The sequence below is a fragment of the Haliotis cracherodii genome, unplaced genomic scaffold, assembly GCF_022045235.1.
Source record: "Haliotis cracherodii isolate W230 unplaced genomic scaffold, xgHalCrac1.p SCAF_4, whole genome shotgun sequence".
NCBI classification, from domain to species: domain Eukaryota; kingdom Metazoa; phylum Mollusca; class Gastropoda; order Lepetellida; family Haliotidae; genus Haliotis; species Haliotis cracherodii.
Window position 1 is genome coordinate 66,286,705 of NW_027266297.1, and position 18,561 is coordinate 66,305,265.

Sequence of the window (18,561 nt, forward strand, 5' to 3'; positions counted from 1 at the left end):
GAAGTCTATAATAAAACCAGTTGAGATTGATCTTTCTTCAGCTATGTTTATTAGATATTCGTTACTGAAGCAAAGCAACTCGATCTACGTCATAAATAAATTATTAAAGACTGAAAGCAAAACTTTAAAATGTTATAGAATAATATACACAACATCAGATTATTTTAATCATATTTCGTCCGCCCTCTCTCTTGCTGGTTAAGGTTGTAAATGAGAAACATATACAAGATATGGATGGCCTTAAACGAAATTTACCAATACGATGCACTGCCCTACTTATCACTACACACGCACAGTATGAACAAAATATGTATTCAAGGAGCTCTGGAATATGTGGCTGAACGAAACGGTGACTTGTCACTCGTAACCTGTCTCCTGTATCCTGTCACTTGTACCTAACAGAGGCGACACCCAACTCATCCTTACTCCCTCGTCGTCCGTCTTCTCTTCCGGGCTCCTCTCCTCGCTTGTAATGTCTGTTTCACTAGGCAGCAAGGGCATTGTTTCACAGACCACGTCACAGACGTCGGGGAGAGAGGCCGCATCTCCACTTCTTTGTTGAAGCTGACGTGCCAAGTGATGGGGAACATTTTCATACAGGACATCTTCTTCATCACTGTCAATGGATGAAATGTCCATATTGACCCTAAAATCAAAATCAGCTGTACAGTACAATATTTTGCATTTAATTCACTCACTCACCCACTCACCCACCCACTCACCCCCACCCACCCACCCACTCACTCACTTACGCACTCACTCACTCACTCACTCACCTGTGCGTATTATTAAGCCGGTTCCAGCATGTCTCACACTGGATGTGTACTGGCTCCATGGGACGAGTGAAGGTCTGTTCACATTGCAAGGCATCCAGGAGAATGCTGTGTATGAATATATACTGCTCCTGAAAATACATCACACAAACTCAAACTTTCGAAATTTAAACGTGTCTCTTGAATAAACATAAAAAGTTGAAGTGTTGTACTTCAGGAATACAACATGCATATTGATCCCGAACCGATATTAATAGTGTCAGGACAACATAAAACACATGGTCAACATTTGATAATGTCGTCAATGACAGCAATTTAACCAAAGTCCTTGTCAGCATTAACATTGGAACATTTTTAGCCCGTTTGTTTTCTGTTAGAAGTAACGTGATAATATTATTCACTTTATAACGATTGTGGAGACTAAACAGTTATGTTGAATTTCACTAGGGTCAACATATATTAAGGAAGTAAAATAGGAAGACAAACACCGTCTGCCGTTGACCTGACCCTGTAGAGGGGCGTCACAGCAATGTTTGCCGCATGCATAACCATTGGTCACCTTCTACCTCTGATTGTACCAACAGTGTCACAGGCGAGAAATCTTGTGTAACGTATGTGGTCAAAGGATTCCCGTGATATTATTCTTGAGGTGTGATGTGGTTTTAAACGTGAACAAAAACGTGAAATACTCTTGATACCTCTACCTTGTTTCACAAAGAACATTGCATGCAGCTAACATGTCTCGAAGGATTTTTATTCCGAATTAGGGGGTACGGGTGGCCCAGTCGTCAAAGGCGCCGCGATTCTCTGTGCAGAGTTGCGTCCCTTGGACATGCCAGAAACCTATGATTGTGGGTTCGAATCCCGGTTCGCCCCAATTATGTTTCTAGGTTTGTCAGCACCATACCCGTGCTTGTGGGTTTCACCGATGTGGTAAACGTCTGACACCTGCATCACTTCGGGCTTTCCTCCCACATTAAGCTGACACGCCGTGATATTACTGTTAATAATAATGTTAAAAGCGGCGTTAAACCCAACTCACTCACTCACTTATTCCAAATTACCTTCTCTGATAAGGGATTAACACCTGCAGATGCTGTTTGTTTGTTTGTCTGTTGTTTAAGGCAGACTATATGTCATAAGTTCGCAGGACTTCAGTCAGACATTTTAGTAATCTTTTAGTAATAAACTAACTTTTGTCTGAACCATTTTCATCCTCTTCCTACGGAAGTGTTGCACACAGTTGTAGACACAGACTCGACCCTCGCTCCTCGCCTGGTCCAGTAAGTAGTCCAACGCTAAGAAAGTCCCAGTCCGTCCAACACCTGCACTGCATAGGGCAAGAAACACAATGAATACTTTGATTGGCATTTAGAAGTTGGGAGAGCATGAATACATGACACTTTTTAATGGAAAGCAACTTATTTTATTCTTTGTGCGACATTTCAGAGCTCCTTCTTGCTTCACCATTCACCTGATAAAGGAGCAAGAAGTAGCTCTGAGACGTCTTACAAAGATTAAAATAAGTTGCTTTCATTAAAAAATGTCATGTATTCAACACAATCAATTGCTTCAGCAAAAACGAACCTGCATATTCGTCAAATCCATTACTGTGTGAAAAGTGTGGATCGTACATATTGATAACAAAAGTCAATGCCATATTCCATTTGACAGAAGAACTATTCCAAATATATTAATTCAAGAACTTTGAATCATTGCAAGTTACCAATTCTGACGACAGGTGTAAGCATATGCTGTCGCTACACAAGTTAAGGGCAATGTCATCGTTAACGATTAAGTTGTGTTTGTCTACTAATAAGATACATACGTTTTTCTTATTGTACGTGAAATAGATATTTGGAATAAATATCTGTTACCTGCAGTGAACCACTAATGGCCCTGACAGTGGTAGTGCCGTGTCCTTCACTACTTTGTGGAAGTGTAATAGTGCTGTAGTGTCCTTGGGAACCCCGTGGTCGGGCCACTGGGTGAAGTGGAACTGCTTGATCACTCTTGTCTCTGTACCTTCCTGTAAGGACATAAAACAGCAACGCTTCAACCGGTGCGGAGAGCTCACTTGCATTAAATTGCTAGGGGCGGGTCGATAGGTTGTAGGCATAATTTGTACTATATGGCTAGTGAGTGGAGGGTGTAGCTATCCCGCCTACTATAGGACCAGGGGGTGGAAGGTGTAGCTCTCCCGCCTACTATAGAACCAGTGGATGGAAGGTGTAGGTAACCCAACGAGTATATGGCCAGGGATTGGAAGTTGAAGCTACCTACTATATGGCAGATGGTCAGAATCGGAGGGTGTAGGTCACCTGTCATCCAGATTGCCACGGAGTGGAGGGTGTAGGTCACCTAACTTCCAGAAGGCCGGATGTCCAGGGAGCTCAGAAAATAGGTCACCTACCTTCCATATGGCCAGAAACCTTCCAAAAGGTCACCTGTGTTCACAAAGGCCACGGGGCGGAGGATGTGGGTCACCTAACTTCGAGATGGCCAGGAAGCGGACGTGTGTTTCAGGTCACCTATTTCCATATGAACAGGAAGCCCTGGGTGTAGGTCACCTACCTTCCAGATCGCCATTGAGCGGAGGGTGTAGGTCTCATAGACTTCCTCTTTCGCGCACTGAACACTTATACTGCCGTACATCGTGGACTCAGAGCTGCAGAATGGCCAGTACCCGTAGCACTTAAACTGAGAGAATGGATGATATATTTATATATAGGGTTATTAATGTAGTAGTACTATTATTTGCTCATGATCCCTAATGTGATGACATGATGGCGAGTAAAGATTTTTGTATCGGCAGTTCAAAATATATTTGTACATGAACGTCGACGATATCATCACTTCATGGTAGGAGACATCTTGATTATTATTATTTTCACAAGAAGCTGACATAATGTATTCTGACCTTCCCCGACTCCATGAGGTTAGTAACCATGACAATCTTGGCGGTGTTCAGCTGCCATATCATCCTCCAGAAGTCGTTCTTTGTGTGTTCCAAGGGCCCTGTAGAAAGGTTTTCAAGGCTATCTATAGCAAATACGTTGCATGTCATTCCATGGCATTTGATTGGTTAACCAATCTGTCCTGTCCTTATGTTTTAATTCACCAAAACATAATTAAATCACGCCCACTGGCGGGCTTTTGATTCTTGATTGGCTTATAATAGAATGGGCGGGGCTTGTGTTGCATTTTAGCGCTAAATGATGTCACCGATTTCGTACTTTTGGTTTTTGTGTTAATGGTGAAATAAGCAGTCTGTCAAGTAATTATTGTTGACGTATTTATTCAAATGAATTGACTTAAATATTTTTTAGCGTTTGTGGAGTTAGAAACGTTAAAACCTGTTAACACGTTTATATGAGGCCATAAACGCAAGAAATATTGAAATGAATTCGTAACTATATCCATATAAAAGCGAAAAAAGAATTCCCGTAATGACATGAGTTAGTTGTTCTGTTCCGATTGACATGAGTATTGGCATAGTCATATTGAACTAAGAAGACATTTGAATGTCGACTTAGTAGGATAGACACGAGTATGTCCATTGGCAGTATTATGATATGTGTGGAGATGAGGAAGAAAGTAGTTTACCAAACCCATGAAAGTCTCCACGTACCTTGGGTTGCAACATAGCGGGTCTGGTCCATGTATCCCTGTGGGGGATGGAATCTCCATGAGTAACTGTGTAACTCCCAATACATTATTAAGCCAGTTTTGTTGAGCTGTTAGCATTATTCCAGTGATATCAGACCGCCTCCGTGGTCCAGTGGTAGAGCGTCCGCCCGGAGAGCGGAAGGTCCGAGGTTCGGTCCCCGACCGCGTCATACCAAAAGATGTTAAAAGATGGTACTTGCAGTTACCCTGTCTGGCGCTCGACATTAAGGGGCTAAAACAAGGACTGGTCGGCTCGGAGTCAGTATACTGTGTCTGAGTAGGGTATTCATGTTAAACTGTGGCATGGTATCTCAGTGGGCTATCACTATAAACTTTAAAGCCAATTTCTCCTCATCTCACCCCTAGTAACGCCTGGGGACACGTTGGCCAAGTCTTCTAAGACACCGCGATTCGCTGTGCAGAGTTGCGTCCCTTGAACACGCCAGAAACCTATGATTATGGGTTCGAATCCCGGTTCGCACCGATTATGTTTCTAGGTTTGTCAGCACCATACCCGTGCTCGTGGGTTTCACCGAAGTGGTTAACGTCTGAGACCTGCATCACTTCGGTTTTTCCTCCCACATTAAGCTGACACGCCGTGATATAACTGGAATAATTTTAAAAGCGGCGTTAAGCCGAACTCACTCATTCCAGTAACGCGTAGGTGAGATTAGGGGAAATTTGGTTTAACGTTGCGTCCAAGATTATTACACTTATATGGCCACGTGCATGCGCGTGTCTGCTTGTACTAGTCAGCACTGATGCCGATTTATAGAGCTAGCTCACTGAGATGTCGTGCCGCAGTTTAACATAATTACCCCATTCAGACACAGTATACTGACTCCGAGCCGAGCAGTCCATGTTTTCGTCCCTTAATGAGTAATGTCGAGCGCCAGACAGGGTAACAACAAGTACCATCTTTTGACATTTTTTGGTATGACGCGGCCGGGAATCGAACCCCGGACTTTCAGCTCTCCGGTCGGGCGCTCTACCACTAGACCACGGAGGCGGTAACTGTGGGTAGCGGGTAGTGATGCCGGTCTTACTAAAAACAAGAACCACACTAAATACAAGAACCACACAAAATCTAACAAGAACCAAACTAAATTCTTCATAACTTACATCTATGTAGGAGGCGTTGATGTAGTCGCTGTCATCTTCATTTTCAATCTCAAGGGGTACTCGTGTAGCATCAACTGTAAATACCAAAAATAACATCTTATGCTGTTTTTGTGGCAGGATTGAACTGTTTCTCTGCAATAACGGCGATAACAATAGCAGTTGGCGGGACACGCGTGTGTAACAAGCAAATGGGACATGCATTTTATCAGATATCTATCCGCCATGTCTGTTTGATGCTACTGTTAAGGAACACGTGACATGGAGACTATTTCGAAAATAGGGTGATAAAGCTGAACAACATCAGAGAAAAGTACTCCGTGTGAATCTGTATGTTTTAGATATGATTAAACCTCGAAATTGAATGTGAAGTTGAAAACGTCAACGCCAGAGACCAGTCTCGATTATCCACCAAAACAGACTCAATTTGGCGCAGAGGTGATGTGATGTGAGGTGAGGTGAGGTGAGGTGAGGTGAGGTGAGGTGAGGTGAAATGGGGTTTAACGTCGCGTCCAAGATTATTACACTTATATAGCGACGTGCATGTACGTGTGTGTGTTTGTGTGGCTGCTTGTACTAGTCCGGACTGATGCCGATTTATAGTGCTAGCTCACTGAGATACCATGCCGCAGTTTAACATGAATACCCCACTCAGACAAAGTATACTGACTCCGAGCCGACCAGCCTTTTAGCCCCTTAATGCCGAGCGCCAGACAGGGTAACAACAAGTACCATCTTTTAACGTCTTTTGGTATGACGCGGCCGGAGATCGAACCCCGGACCTTCCGCTCTCCTGTCCGATTTGGCGCAGAAGCCCAAACAGTGAATATATAATTATGGATCGCTGAAAAAATGGTGATGACACCTGGAGTTCGCGAAAAGGCTCAGCAAGCATAGATATCAATAAACTCCAATTTCGAACATTTACTCAAAGTAGAAGTTCCATAACGAACCGCAAAATTCTACCTATCTAAGATTGATTAAAGTAAGTATAAATTTCTTTTGTAAAATGACTCTTGATAAAGAGTACAGCAGGATATATAATTACATACATGGAAGGATATCTTTGTATCTGTTCTTCCCTTCGTTTTCGTCCAAGGAGGCACAATCTACTGGTTTTATATTTGAAGAAGGCAGTTTCTAAAACAGAAACATAATAGCTTGTAGTGTTTACAGCCGCAGAGAGCAATATGTCATGGAGAAAAATGCTTGAATATTGACTTGGCAAAAGTTGGTCGGGTTTGAGACACAGAATCAGCCGAGTCATACAGCACTCCCCGATCTATATATTAGGGAGTTCCATGTGCAGGTATGTACCTTAAGGTCCTAGGTGCCGTTGTACAACACAACCTTAACGCTACGACTGTCGTAAGTCTATGATATGGTATGGGAGTAACGATCACCTTAGCGCTAAGATCGCTTCGTACAACGGCACCCGGGTGTGTGGTTCGAATCGCACATCCATCCTATGTTAAGATCCCTTGCTGATAAACATTATATTTGCACCAAGGACGTAAGCCTCCAAATTTTAGCAGCGTTAACCACAGATCATCCACTCGCCATATGACAACACATTATTTTTTTATCGTACGGTTGAGTGAGTGAATGAGTTTGATTTAACGCCGCCTTTAACAATATTCCAGTTATATCACGGCGTCTCAGCTTAATGTGGGAGGAAAGCCCGAAGTGATGCAGGTCTCAGGCATTTACCACTTCGGTGAAACCCACGAGCTGGTATGGTGCTGACAAACCTAGAAACATAATCAGGGCGAACCGGGATTCGAACCAACAATCATAGTTTTCTGGCGTGCCCAAGGGACGCAAAACTGCGGCAATTAGACGACTGACCCCCCCCCCCCGTGCCCCTCGTACGGTTGATGATATTTAGAACCTTGAAGTATACCTACTTTAAACTCCCCCTCCATGACCTCCTTCGACGTGTCCCCGTTCAGCTCATCACACATGTCCCCGCCTAGTGTATAGACTGGAAGATGAACATATGATTAATATGTACCGAATGCACACTTAGGTTGCATGTATACATTCGTTTGCAGAATTTACGTCTTATCCTAATGTTAAATCTCGTTATGTGTCTTACATTTTCCGGTCACGAAGACATGCAGATTAACATGTATGTAACTTCGAAAACAGTAAAATCCCATTGCATGCAGTAAAATCCCAGTTACATGACATCTGTCATCTCCCCGGGGCAAGGGCTTTAACTGACTATTAAAGTGCAGTTTCTACCCTTGCCGAACTAGGCTGGAATTCCGGAGTTACATTTTGGCTGCATTAACGAGTCTTTGCATGGTCCAATCAAAATCGCGTAACGAACTAGTCACATGTTTCGTAAACAACATAGATTTCAACATGCAGATTTCGGTCGACTGGGCGTTGACAGATATTTTGCAAATCTTTTCATGTTTTTAATCAAGGTGCTCGAGTGATCTGATGCACTTCTCGGGGTAAGACCAATGCAAGTGATATGAGAGGGGAATCTGATTGGTCAATAGGAGGGACATAGAAGGGACATAACTCAGGAGGATGGACACATGTCACACTGTCCTGTCCATCTATGAATCCAAGGAAGTCGATGTAAGTGATATTCCATGATGAAACTTTACGTGAAATAGGCATAGTTCTGAATTATATTCCACATGCACATACATGAAACTACGCTTATAACGAACACGCTTATAACGAACTGACGGATATAACGAACTTACATTTTGTCCCGACTTTTTGCTGTAGTTATGCTGTATATATGCGTGTAAAGAACTACGGTTTCTATGAACTAAAATTTGTGGTCCCTTTGAGTTCGTTATAACCGTAGTTTAATGTATTTTGTTCAATTGGACCTCGAACATGGTGGGAAATTAAATTTTGCACAAATAGGTTCATAAGATACATTTTATCCCTTTGGTGACAAAATCCTTTGATTGGGTTAATTTAGGTAAAATGAACTCTCAAAAGTCATACTTACACCATATTGATTAGTTTAGATCGATTGTCTATTGGCTATATTCTTACCCGAACACGATGTGTAAGTTGGATTAGGAGTTCCTTTTTGGTTCTGCTGTCTTCCTTTGCGTCGCCTTTGTTTGAAAAAAAGGCACTTGGTATTCTTATAATCGTGAAATCCGCAAGATGATAAATAAACAAGACAACGTAAAGCGCGATCCCTTCTTCGTTGCGGGGTGGGTCCTGTTGAGCGTGACACGCATCGGGCTGACGATAAAAGTTCCATAAATGGTTTCAGGGACCAACATGGAACGACATACCCTTAATAACATGTTCCCTACTTTATGTCGCCTTGACGGTAAACGGTCATTCGTAACCGCTCGCCCCTTTCCGTAACCTGCAAGAAGACTCATTCCCCTATCGATGAATATAATGTGCGAAAATACGACAAACCAATCAGAATGTGCGTGTGATTTCAAGTTCTTCGTCAAAGAATCCCCCAGAAATCATTTTTGATTTTACATATGTCTTGCATCTAAAAATATACCCATGACACAGTTAAATATGTTCAATCATACTGTATAACTACGCATGTCCAGATGTGCTTTAAATTGCATCTGAAATATATAAAATATATGGGAAAATATATGTGAACCATTACGCAACGAGTTGACAATTGTTTTAGGTATGCCCGTTTGGGCTAAGACAGAACCCGGTCTCAAAAATGGCCACGAGAGGGAAACGAGTCGCTATTCGGCTTGTCCCGGAATAACACGAGTTGGTCACGAATGGGTGAACGGTAAAGCATCCAGTGAGGCTTATATTGATGTTATTCTGCTTATGGGGGTGGTATTCTCTAACTGGAGTCTTGGAGTATACACGAATACAATGAACTGCGCACCTTCTGTACACGATGACAACGAGGATGAGGATGGCGATGGCGGCAAGTACAACATACGTGGCTCCAGCGTTGGCTGAAACAAACGTGTTCATTACATACCGGTCAGATGGTCATGATCAAGTCACAGAATACATGCACAAATATATCTCGTATGTATTGGCCTCTCGCTAACAGCTGTGGCTGTCTGCTGGTCATTTAAACAGTGATTCAGTATCTAAATATATTGACTCAAACGCTTTGGAAGACAATGGCAAAATAAATGCGTGTGTGTCTGCGTATATATGTGTGTCTGCGTTTGTGTATGTCTACCTGTACATGTCTGCGTTTGTCTGTGTATGTGTGTATCTGAGCTTGTGTGTATGTGCGCGTATGTGTCTCTCTCTGTATGTGTGTCTGCGTCCGTGTGTATGTGTGTGTCTGCGTATGTATGTGTATGTCTGAGTCTAATTGTATGTGTGAGTATATGTGTCTGCGTCTGTCTATGTATGTGTGTGTGTGTGTGTGTGTCTGCGTATGTGTATATATGTATGTCTTCGTCTTTGTGTATGGGTGCGTATTTGTGTGAATGTGTGTGTGTGTGTGCCTATTGTAATTAAACGAGTCCTACCTAGCAAAAAAGCGTCAAATTACTTGAGCACCTTGATTATACACATGAAAAGATTTGGAAAATATCGATCGTAGCGTCACCCGTGGCTATTACGAGTTATGTCCATTCAATGTCCCTACTAATGACAATCAAATTCCACCTCTCGTATCACATGCATTTGCTTCAAACAAAATGGCGGCGCCCAGTCAAGGCGATCTGATCAGTAATCAAAACCTATATTGTGATTTAACGGGTTTTACTTCGCGAAGTGTATCATATCTCGTGAGCACCTTGATTAGAAACATGAAAATATTTGGAAAGTATCTGTTTACGACGAGTGAGCGTCACACAAGGATCACTGGGTTGTTGTGTATGTAGCGGCCATAAAATTTCCGAGTCCCGTGATGCGATTCGAACCACCGACCTTCTGATCCGAGGTCGGACGCCTTGTCCACATGACCAAAGAGGTTAACCCCGTCGGCAAGCTGACAATGTAAGGATGTCATCTGTGGGACGACTCCACGCCCTGATAATGCTCCCTCGTCAACGAAAGTCACGTCCCGGGCCGCATAGTAGGGTACTGAGGCTTATTTTCCTCAAATGTAATATGAACATGCTCAGCCCCCACGTTGGGCGCCAATGTAGCGGCCATAAAATTTCCGAGTCACTTCACCAAAGAGGTTAACCCAATCAGCAAGCTGACAAGGTAAGGATGTCATCTGTGGGATGACTCCACGCCCTGCTACATGTACAACGATGTCATATGAATTAAATTATAAATTTGGGACGCTGGCAGTCTTTCTGATCATCGAACTGCCAGTCAGTGTCTTGAGTCTGTTTCCGGCATACCAAAGACATCATTACAGGCATGTCCACAAGAAGGACAAAGGCCAAATGAAACCCGCCAGACCCTCTAGACCCTCTTGACCCTCCAGACCCTCTTGACCCTCCAGACCCTCTGGACCCTCAATACCCTCTTGACCCTCTAGGCACTCAAGACCCTCTAGACCCTCCAGACCCCTCTAGACCCTCTAGATCCTCTAGACCCTCTTGACCCTCTAGACCCTCCAGACCCTCTAGTCAGAAGAATGTTTGCTCCTTCAACAGCATTTGGAACTGTACACAGTGCGAACTAGTTTACACTCTGTTCTGTTGAAAAAAGCAAATTATACACTTAGGGGAACACGAAATATAATGTAAATACAAAGTATTAAAGATAACATCCTGTGACGGAACGTTTATGTCTGAAAACACTACCTTCAGTTTGCACGTGCCTCACACAGTAGCGCCAAACACATCTGCAGGTGTCATTCCTGATTTAGACACTTTAAAGGAAGGTCGATTAATCTCTGCGGACCATTATTTCTGTCAATTATTGATTAACTTTGCACTTCCCTGATAGGCGTGGTCGTGTCTGGCGACGTCGAAATGAACTTCAAGCCAATGTCAACCTGAGATCTCATGACAGTTGTCAGGTGTCATTATGACCGACCGAACCCCACTCCATATTGTGCAAAGAAGGTACCATCTGTAACATCGGGTCAACATACTGACACCTTTTGTTGTCCCCTTTGCGAGGCGTTTTCAGGACGAGAACGCCCTCGATCACCGTGCACTGATCGCCAATGCCCACCTCCAGCAGCACACCATCCATAGAATGCCTGGAACGTGTACGTCAACGTCATAGGCCGCCGACGACGATGGCTTACCTGGGCAAGGCGCTGCAAGAGGAGTAGGACAAGCTCCCTCAAATCGCTATTGGGACACTCACATAAGCAGTATGCTCGTCTAGTGAATGGATGTTAGACTAATCGTGGCGGTATTTCGCACTACTGATCCAGAAACTTCAACTTTGAAATTTCCCAACTTCTCCCTATCGCGGGCGTTCATAACATCTACTGTCATACATCACTACAAGTTGTAAAGTGTTCCCAGTTTGTTCATTATTATCATAGAACTATTACTAGGAAACCAATATATGTTACAATTTTGGAAATTCTAAGTTATTTCTGAGTATTCCCTACCCTTTTGAAGAGTAAATTTATGGAATGTGTGCTAATGGATGGGTATACGAACAGTAAGATGACTACACCAAGCGATCGTCCATGTTTCGTCATAAACAGTACTTAGTAAAACGAATTTAAGTTGTATGAAACGCAATCAAAACGCCTCTACCATAACTGTCATATACGAACCTACACATTTCTATCAACGTAAATAACTGTATTTATTAAGTACCTGCTATGCCACCAACAACTTTAATTATGCCTCACTGTAACCCAACCATAATACAAACAATGCATCCCTGTAACGCAACCATAGCTGGCACAATACATCCATGTGACGCGACCATAACTGGCACAATACATCCCTGTAACGCGACCATAACTGGCACAATACATCCCTGTAACCCGACCATAACTGGCACAAAACATCCCTGTAACGCGACCATAACTGGCACAATACATCCCTGTAACCCGACCATAACTTTCACAATACGTCCTTGTGAACCGATTATAGCTCACAATGCATCCTTTTAAAGCGACCATAACTTTCCCAATACATCACTGTGAACCCATTATAAGAGTCACAATACATTCTTGTAAAACGACCATAACTTTCCCAATACATCCATGTGAACCGACTATAACAGTCACAATACATCCTTGTAAAGCTACCATAACTTTCACAATACATCCTTGTAAAGCTACCATAACTTTCACAATACATCCTTGTAAAGCGACCATAACTTTCACAATACATCCTTGTAAAGCGACCATAACTTTCACAATGCATCCCTGTGAACCGACTCTAACAGTCACAACACATCCCTGTGAACCGACCATAACTCTCACAATACATCCCCGTAAACTGAGAAAAACTGTCATAATATATCGCTGTGAACCGACTCAAAAGTGTCACAATCAATCCCTGTAACCCGAATATAACTCTCACAATACATCACTGTCACCCGACTATATCTCTCACAATGCATCCCTGTAACCCGACCATATCTGGCACAATACATCCCCGTCAACCAAGTACAGCTGTCACAATACATCCCTGTGAACCAACTAAAAGGTGTCAAAATACATCACTGTCACCCGACTATAACTCTCACAAAACATCCCTGTAACCCGACTAAAACTCTCATTATACATCCCGGTGAACCGACCATAACTGCCACAATACATCCCTGTAAACCGACTATAACAGTCACAATACATCCCTGTGAACCGACCATAACTCTCACAATACATCCCCGTCAACCAAGTACAGCTGTCACAATACATCCCTGTGAACCAACTAAAAGATATCAAAATACATCACTGTAACCCGACTATAACTCTCACAAAACATCCCTGTATCCCGACTAAAACTGTCACAATACATCCCTGTAACTCGACTATAACTCTCACAACACATCACTGTAACACGACTAAAACTCTCACAATACATCCCTGTGACACGACTATAAATGTCACAAAACATCCTTGTAAAGCGACCATAACTGTCACAATACATCCCTGTGACCCAACAATAACAGTCGCAATACATCCCTATGAACCGACCATAACTCTCACAATACATCCTCGTAAAGCTACCATAACTTTCACAATACATCCCTGTGAACCGACTATAACAGTCACAATACATCCTTGTAAAGCTACCATAACTTTCACAATACATCTCCTGTGAACCGACTATAAGAGTCACAATATATCCTTGTAAAGCGACCTTAACTTTCACAATACATCCCTGTGAACCGACCATTACTAACACAATAGATTCTCGTAAAATGAGTAAAACTGTCACAATACATCCCTGTGTACCGACTAAAAAGTGTCACAATACATCCCTGTGACCCTACTATAACTCCCATAATACATCCCTGTAAACCGACTATAACTGTCACAATGCATCCCCGTGAACCGACCGTAACTCTCACAATACATCCTTGTAAAGCTACCATAACTTTCACAATACATCCCTGTGAAAAGACTATAACAGTCACAATACATCCTTGTAAAGCTACCATAACTTTCACAATACATCCTTGTAAAGCGACCTTAACTTTCACAATACATCCCTGTAAACCGACCATTACTAACACAACACATCCTCGTAAACTAAGTAAAACTGTCACAATACATCCCTGTGACCCGACTATAACTCCCACAATACATCCCTGTAAACAGACTAAAACAGTCATAATGCATCCCTGTGAACCGACCATAACTGTCACAATACATCCCTGTGACCCGACTATAACAGTCACAATACATCCCTGTGAACCGACCATTACTCGCACAATACATCCCCGTAAAGCTACCATAACTTTCACAATACATCCCTGTGAACCGATTATAACAGTCACAATACATCCTTGTGAAGCTACCATAACTTTCACAATACATCCTTGTAAAGCTACCATAACTTTCACAATACATCCCTGTGAACCGATTATAACAGTCACAATACATCCCTATGAACCGACCATAACTCTCACAATACATCCTCGTAAAGCTACCATAACTTTCACAATACATCCCTGTGAACCGACTATAACAGTCACAATACATCCTTGTAAAGCTACCATAACTTTCACAATACATCTCCTGTGAACCGACTATAAGAGTCACAATATATCCTTGTAAAGCGACCTTAACTTTCACAATACATCCCTGTGAACCGACCATTACTAACACAATATATTCTCGTAAAATGAGTAAAACTGTCACAATACATCCCTGTGTACCGACTAAAAAGTGTCACAATACATCCCTGTGACCCTACTATAACTCCCATAATACATCCCTGTAAACTGACTATAACTGTCACAATGCATCCCCGTGAACCGACCGTAACTCTCACAATACATCCTTGTAAAGCTACCATAACTTTCACAATACATCCCTGTGAAAAGACTATAACAGTCACAATACATCCTTGTAAAGCTACCATAACTTTCACAAAACATCCTTGTAAAGCGACCTTAACTTTCACAATACATCCCTGTGAACCGACCATTACTAACACAATACATCCTCGTAAACTAAGGAAAACTGTCACAATACATCCCTGTGACCCGAATATAACTCCCACAATACATCCCTGTAAACAGACTAAAACAGTCATAATACATCCCTGTGACCCGACTATAACAGTCACAATACATCCCTGTGAACCGACCATTACTCGCACAATACATCCCCGTAAAGCTTCCATAACTTTCACAATACATCCCTGTGAACCGATTTTAACAGTCACAATACATCCTTGTGAAGCTACCATAACTTCCACTATACATCCTTGTAAAGCGACCATAACTTTCACAATACATCCCTGTGAACCGATTATAACAGTCACAATACATCCTTGTAAAGCTACCATAACTTTCACAATACATCCCTGTGAACCGATTATAACAGTCACAATACATCCTTGTGAATCTACCATAACTTCCACAATACATCCTTGTAAAGCGACCATAACTTTCACAATACATCCCTGTGAACCGATTATAACAGTCACAATACATCCTTGTAAAGCTACCATAACTTTCACAATACATCCTTGTAAAGCGACCATAACTTTCACAATACATCCCTGTGAACCGACCATTACTAACACAATACATCCTCGTAAACTGAGTACAACTGTAACAATACATCCCTGTGACCCGACTATAACTCCCACAATACATACCTGTAAACCGACTAAAAGTGTCACAATGCATCTCTACATTATCTTTTAAAAGACGTAATTACGAGAATACAGTCGTCATTATGAAATCAAAAGTCGTAATTACGATTTTTTTCTCTCATAATTACGACTTCATTCTCGTAATTACGACTTTTAAAGAGAAAAAACAACCAAAATACCAATATGGTCCTAATGGGATTACAACTTACCACTTGACGCCCCCGTGTCTTTGTCACATCCAACGCTACAGTTGCAGGGACAGGAGACATCGCACTTGTCCCCTGTGTAACTTGGCTTACAGCTGCCACACTCCTCCATGACTTTATCACATCCACCTCTACAGTTGGGGGGACAGGTATCATTACAATATGTCCCCGTGTAACCTGGCTCACAGCTGTCACACTCCCCTGTGATCCGATTACATCCATCTGTACAGCTGGAGGAACAAGGTGTTCTACAGTGTGGACCGTAATACCGGGGATCCTGACATGGTCCTGTACAACCATCACCATAACGTTCACACTGTGTGCAGGCTGTAGGACAGTTCACACCACAGTTATCTCCCTTCTTGCCGGCCACACATCCCTCTGTACACACAACACGGGTGTTGTTCATCTGACAGCGAGAGTTGAGACAGGTGTCTGGACAGTCATGTTCACACTGTTTACCATAGAACCTGGAGTCCCGACACTGGAGACACTCTCCAGATGACGTCACACTGACACAGCGAGGTAGACACACACCGTCAACACAGGTCACGTTGTTACCGTCACAGTTGCTGCATGGTGTGCTTGCTGAGGATGCTGTGATATAAATTGGTAGAACAATCATAGATACACACATACAGAGTTAAAAATGATATAACACATTTCTTAAAACAACAAAATACATGACAAAGTAACTGTTATCGCCCTTTGGACAATGCACACTTTCTACAATTATTAAATCTGTTGTTTCTGATATCTTACTAAATGTTAAAGATAAACAGAGCGGTTACTCTTGTCGAGATACACTGCCGGGGAAAAGAAACAATACACTAAAAAATTGGATTTAATCTAAAACTTGCAAACGTTACTAGGCTGAACACAGACACTTGCTGTGACATAATCACTGACCGCTTCCGTGGTGTAATGGTAGAGCGTCCGCCCAGAGAGCGGAAGGTCCGGGGTTCGATCCCCAGCTGCGTCATACCAAACGACGTTAAAAGATGGTACTTGTTGTTACCCTGTCTGGCGCTCGGCATTAAGGGGCTAAAACAAGGACTGGTCGGCTCGATGTCAGTATACTGTGTCTGAGTGTGGTATTCATGTTAAACTGCGGCATGGTATCTCAGTGAGCTAGCACTATAATAGCGGCATCAGTCCGGACTAGTACAAGCACACACACACACACACACACACACACACACACACACACACACACACACACGCACACACGCGCGCGTGCGCATGCACGTCTCTATATAAGTGCAATAATCTTGGACGCGACGTTAAACCCCATTTCACCTCACCTCACCTGATACGATGCATGAAGTATGGCCTCTGATACCCGTATCAAATACATCACCATCGAATAACCATTTCTTGTTTGTATAATTATTGCCACCCTAAAACCAACATTAGTGTATACTTGCTTTTGCTGGCCAGCTAATTTCAAGTACAGTAGGGGCGGTTGGGTAGCCTTGTGGTTAAAGCGTTCGCTCGTCACGCCGAAGACCCGGGTTCGAATCCCAACATGGGTACAATGTGTGAAGCCCATTTCTGGTGTCCCCGCCGTGATATTGCTCGAATATTGCTAAAAGCGGCGTAAAACCATATTCACTCACTCAAGTACAGTATATTACGTCATTAAATCTTACTGCATGGGATCCTTGGACCAATCAGGATGATTACAGCGGACAAGGTAGCGAGCCACGTGGCCTGCATTCTATCCCCATGGACACGGCGTCGACCTGGATGGTAAACAATACAGAGATGTTCCATGTACAGCCTTGTCTCCACTCATACGTGTATGCTGGAGAGGGGAGGGGTACAGGCGCCAGGTAACCTGCAACAGAGTCACACGGTCAAGTGTATCGGTGCTTTCCTTTTGGAAACCTAATACCGATTTGGGCGGTGTTTATAGATTGACGACTGGCCCATAACTAAGAAAACGTACCATCGTGTCTGCTTGTGCCAAGTCTGTAACGCAATAAAAAGACCAGTAGTTCTCTCAAATCCGCTTAATGTGGGAGGAAAGCCCAAAGTGAAACAGATCTCAGACGTTTACCACTTCGGTGAAACCCACGAGCACGGATGTGGTGCTGACAAGCCTGGAAACATAATCGTGGAGGATGGTGATTCGAACCCACAATCATAGGTTTCGGGCGTGCCCAAGTGACGCAGCTCTGCATAGCGAATCGCGGCGCCTAAGACGACTGGGCCACCCGTGCCCCCGCGTAGTGTATGTAGTGTCTTTGAAGGCTGGTCAAAAGATCTAACAAAACCAACAATTGTGAATGTGTTTTCGAACCCACATTGTCGCACAGCAGCCTTTGCAAGTCATAACCTCCTTCACTGATCTTGAAGACTTTAGTTTCTTTGGTGCCGGAGAAGTAGGATGGATGTCCAATTGGAGCCCTATCACGTTCAACTTGGTGTCACTAATATACAAACGGCCACAAGAGACCAAATACACTTGCAATGATCTACCCAAACAAATGTACTTCATTAACTAGCGCACCTTGGTTATGGCCCATAATAAAGTTTGTTTAACCTTTTGACGAGCCCTCGTATGGGGATCGAACCCTGGCCGGCTTGACGAGCGAACACTCTACCGCTGGGCTACTCAAACAAGGAAGTACCTTT

At 43.0% G+C, this 18,561-nt stretch overlaps 1 protein-coding gene across 1 annotated transcript; it reads right to left on the reverse strand.

Moving 5' to 3' along the window:
• Nucleotides 1–357: 357 nt before the first annotated feature.
• On the reverse strand, nucleotides 358–17,640 carry LOC139479612 (receptor-type tyrosine-protein phosphatase eta-like). Its single transcript, XM_071262450.1, has 14 exons — nucleotides 17,574–17,640; nucleotides 15,925–16,518; nucleotides 9,424–9,496; nucleotides 8,592–8,656; nucleotides 7,469–7,545; nucleotides 6,614–6,701; nucleotides 5,565–5,638; nucleotides 4,405–4,441; nucleotides 3,694–3,791; nucleotides 3,348–3,473; nucleotides 2,651–2,802; nucleotides 1,968–2,103; nucleotides 777–904; nucleotides 358–646 (listed from the first exon to the last, which is right to left on the reverse strand). The coding sequence occupies exons 1-14, from the start codon at nucleotides 17,638–17,640 to the stop codon at nucleotides 358–360; spliced, it is 2,004 nt and encodes a 667-aa protein (XP_071118551.1).
• Nucleotides 17,641–18,561: the final 921 nt, after the last annotated feature.